The sequence below is a fragment of the Anastrepha ludens genome, chromosome X, assembly GCF_028408465.1.
Source record: "Anastrepha ludens isolate Willacy chromosome X, idAnaLude1.1, whole genome shotgun sequence".
In the NCBI taxonomy this organism is placed as follows: Eukaryota; Metazoa; Arthropoda; class Insecta; order Diptera; family Tephritidae; genus Anastrepha; species Anastrepha ludens.
This window is the reverse complement of record NC_071503.1, coordinates 2,529,034-2,533,458: the sequence shown is the minus strand read 5'-3', so window position 1 is coordinate 2,533,458 and position 4,425 is coordinate 2,529,034. Positions and strand designations below refer to the sequence as shown.

General features: G+C 30.0%; 1 protein-coding gene across 1 annotated transcript; it reads right to left on the bottom strand.

Annotated features, from left to right (window-relative positions):
- Positions 1 to 1,513: 1,513 nt before the first annotated feature.
- On the bottom strand, positions 1,514 to 3,152 carry LOC128869404 (uncharacterized). Its single transcript, XM_054111956.1, has 4 exons — positions 3,145 to 3,152; positions 2,985 to 3,089; positions 2,241 to 2,922; positions 1,514 to 1,528 (listed from the first exon to the last, which is right to left on the bottom strand). Exons 1-4 carry the CDS (start codon positions 3,150 to 3,152, stop codon positions 1,514 to 1,516), a joined length of 810 nt encoding a protein of 269 aa, XP_053967931.1.
- Positions 3,153 to 4,425: the final 1,273 nt, after the last annotated feature.

Below are 4,425 nucleotides of genomic sequence, written 5' to 3'. Positions count from 1 at the left end.
ATATGTATCCAATCTGGCTGTAATGTAGCCAAAAAAAACCGGCAATAATAATTGATTGTAGCTACGTATTTGGTAGAATTTACTTTTTTTATCAAAAATTTAAATCATTAAATAAAATAGCTATATATATTTTTTTTTCATTGTTTTTATTATAAATTTATTACCAATATTCAAATAAAAGCATTTAAAATAACTTTTTAACATAAAAAAACAATTATTGTTTTAAACAATAAAAAAAAAAGAAATATTGCTTTAAACAATACAAAAGTACTTAAAGAATGTTTTTACAGAAAAAATAATTCAAGTTTTTATAAAATATTTCACAACCAAATTAAAAATTTAGTCCATTTTTAAAGAAAAGTCTTTTAGCCGACCATACACAATTTTTTTTAATTAGTTCTTTACAAGTCAAAATGTGATGTATGGTTTTTATTTCCAATTTATTTTTTGTATTCGTTTTTATTAATTTTAATGATGAAAATTTTCTTTCTGCGACTGCAGGACTATGAGGCAAGGATAATAAGGTAAATATAAAACTAGTAAGGTTTAAACATAAAAAAAAACAATTATTGTTTTAAACAATAAAAAAAAACAAATATTGTTTTAAACAATACAAACGTACTTAAAGAATGTTTTTAACAGAAAAAATAATTCAGGTTTTTATAAAATATTTCACAACCACATTAAAAATTTAGTCCATTTTTAAAGAAAAGTCTTTTTTAGCCGACCATACACAATTTTTTTTAATTAGTTCTTTACAAGTCAAAATGTGATGTATGGTTTTTATTTCCAATTTATTTTTTGTATTCGTTTTTATTAATTTTAATGATGAAAATTTTCTTTCTGCGACTGCAGGACTATGAGGCAAGGATAATAAGGTAAATATAAAACTAGTAAGGTTTAAACATAAAAAAAAAACAATTATTGTTTTAAACAATAAAAACAAACAAATATTGTTTTAAACAATACAAACGTACTTAAAGAATGTTTTTAACAGAAAAAATAATTCAGGTTTTTATAAAATATTTCACAACCACATTAAAAATTTAGTCCATTTTTAAAGAAAAGTCTTTTTTAGCCGACCATACACAATTTTTTTTAATTAGTTGTTTACAAGTCAAAATGTGATGTATGGTTTTTATTTCCAATTTATTTCTTGTATTCGTTTTTATTAATTTTAATGATGAAAATTTTCTTTCTGCGACTGCAGAACTATGAGGCAAGGATAATAAGGTAAATATAAAACTAGTAAGGTCTGGGAACATTAGCTCGCCCAGTCCATTTTTTATGTTAGATACTTTTTGCCAAAAGGAATCAATATCGATATCACTTTTTAAATTGTGATCACTTAATTTTAATAAAGTCCATTGGCTAACAATTTTATCACAGTCAGTATTACATAAGTATTCAAATTGCAAAATTAAATCTAAAATAGAATTGTCATTGTTTGATAGAAACTCGATAGGGGTTATTATTTTTAAAATTTCCAAGTCCTTTCTCATGAAACCAAATCTTAATTTGATTTGATCTAAAAGTGCAATGTAAAATTTTAAAATTTCTCCTTTTATGTCACTTACTTCTTCTAGTGTTGCCTTTGTTTTTAGTAGAAAAAATTCTGCTTTTGTACCAATGAAAATTTTTGATGTTTGATTATAATTATGAATGTTTTTGTAGTCAATATCGACGTGCAATTGTATGTCCTTTTTAATAAAATTGCTCAAAATTAAAAGGTAATGTGATTTAATATTTGAGTAAAGATATGGCAAACGACTTTGTTCCGACTGAAACTCTTTATTCAAATTGTTTATTAGAGGCAACACGTACGAAAGAAATAAGAAATAAACTTTTATTTCGTTGTTCATTTTTTCAGCCAATTGAACAGATCGAACTGCATTTACTTCTAATTTACAATTAATAAAAAAAAGTTTTAAGGCGTCCCATTGTTCAATTAAACGGGAGACAACTCCTTCTAAGGACAACCATCTAGTGTAGGATATACCTAAAATTTTATGTGGTTTTACAGAGCAATAGTCCTGAAACTCTGCAAAATCGTGCACTCGCTTAGGGCTGTGCGAAAAAAAACTATATATATTTCGACATAACCAAACAACGTCTCCGGGTAGTTTTTTACAGGCATAACTTACGCATAAGTGCAAAGAATGGCAAGTGCACTTCAAATAAAAAATATTTGTTTCTGCCTCCAACAAAGCTTTTACACCTGATAAATGTCCAGCCATTACATTGGCACCATCCGTAGCCAAACCAATGATGTTTTTAAGCGGAATATTGTTGTTATGGAAGAAATTTTTTAAAACTTCAAACACTGATGATGCATCACATTTTGGTAATTCTATGAGTGCTAGGAAGCGATCGCGTACGATAAAGCTTGCGACGTATCTTACAACTAGCACTAAGCACTTTTTAGTTGAAACATCTGTGGTTTCGTCGATGATGATCGAAAACTTACATGATTTTAACTTCGAAATGAGGTCCTTAGTTGTTGCATTTGAAATGTCCTCTGTAATTTTCGTCGCTTTCGTTCTGGCGCATTTTAAACGTTTTGCCACTTCTGAATCAGGGCAACATTCAGTTAAAAGATCAGGAAAGACATCCATTAGTAGGAAAGGTAAGTTGTGTGCTATTAAAAACATAACAATCGTGAGTTCTGCGTTTTTCACCATTTTGCTCATCTGTTCTGTCTTCGCATCTAAAAATGAGTCCATCGATATTTGGCTTCTTCTGGATTCCATGTTTTGCAAATGTGTAGAACAATTTGCGTGTCTATTCAGGTGTGACAAAATATTGACAGCACTTTTATTGCACGCTTTGCAAAAAGCCGTGCCGCTTTTGTTTTCCAGCCATGGAAATTTTTTCAGCCACTCTACTCTGAACTTCCTGTTCCTTTTCAATGTTTCTGTTTCACTGCACCAAAATAATAAAATATCAAACACATTTCAGACATTGGCAAAAGCAGAAGTACTTACTTCTCATAAATATTTTCTTCCACTTCAATTTCTTCCTCCACATCAATTTCTTCCTCCACTCCAATTTCTTCCTCCACGGCTGCTCTCGGTTTCTTAACCACGAATCTAAAATGAAATTATATAAGCCTGTTGATTTAATATTACAATTATATAAACTTACTTATCCATTTCACTTTAAAATCGGTTACCACGCACTTCCACCTTCACATAACTTCTAATTTAGACATGTGCATGGCATAACTGCGCGCGAACAATGTCAAGTAAGGGAAATTGCGCAAGAGTGATAGCTATACATATACAAAGTGTCAATTGGTTTATATATGCACTAAAGGTATGAACACAATCTTATTTCTATGCTTTTATATATCATATAAAGTGTTAGTTTTCTAATTTTTTATTATTGAAAAAAAAAAAAATGAAACTATAAAAATGTAGCCATTTAAGAAGCATTGTAGCATTGTAGCTTTCAATTTTAAATGTAGCAAATTGGCTACAATTGTAGCCAAACGGCAACGCTGGTTTCACATCTAGTTATCTATGTAGTCATCTATGGAGTTAAGCGAAGTGAAGAAGTCTTCGCGGTTTCATTTCATTTTTGACAATTCACACTATTCGTAGCCCGTGAGACTTCTCTATTCTCCTATACATTAACGTTCTCTGCGTATTATTAAAGTAAACAAAAAGAAAAGAGAAAGTATATTTAACTCGCAAGCAAGAAGAAAGTGCTAGTGCGCACACGGATTTACCTATGAAGGTGCATGTTTGAGTTACATACATACATATGAATACATTTGTTTGTAGGGAATTTAGAAGGTTATCAGGTATATGTATGTATACTAGGACATGACATAGGGCATCTGCATAGGCCTTAGAGCAGAATTGTTTTTGCATTTGTTAGGAAGAAACTCGTTCACTAGTGCGAATGTATGTTTGATTTCTTGTAGGAATGTGATACTGTGACATGTGTAAATACATAAGTCAAGGTTATTTAGGCATACATGCATATGTAGACACCTGTGTACATATGAAAGGAGTATGTTGTTGTTGCCCAAGTGCATTATTGTTTTCATATACAAATGTACATTAACATATATGTAATGCCGTCGAATACATAAACTATAAATTGAATTACAATATAAAATAAGTGTTGGTTTATCTCGAACCATTATTTTACTTGTGAATGCAAATACTTCCAATTGACATGCACATATGTACATATGTATGTACATATGTAACAAAAAAAGGTTGATAGTTAATTTATTTTATTTATGCGTTGGCATTTATGTAACAAAAAAAGGTTTATAATTAATTTATTGTAAAATTATTTTTCACACGCGACTTCTCAACTGCACGGCTGCTTGACAACTGTGCGGCGACTTCTCTACTGTTGATATGCTAAACGAGTACAACCATCGCCAGCTCAGCCAACCACTGTTACATG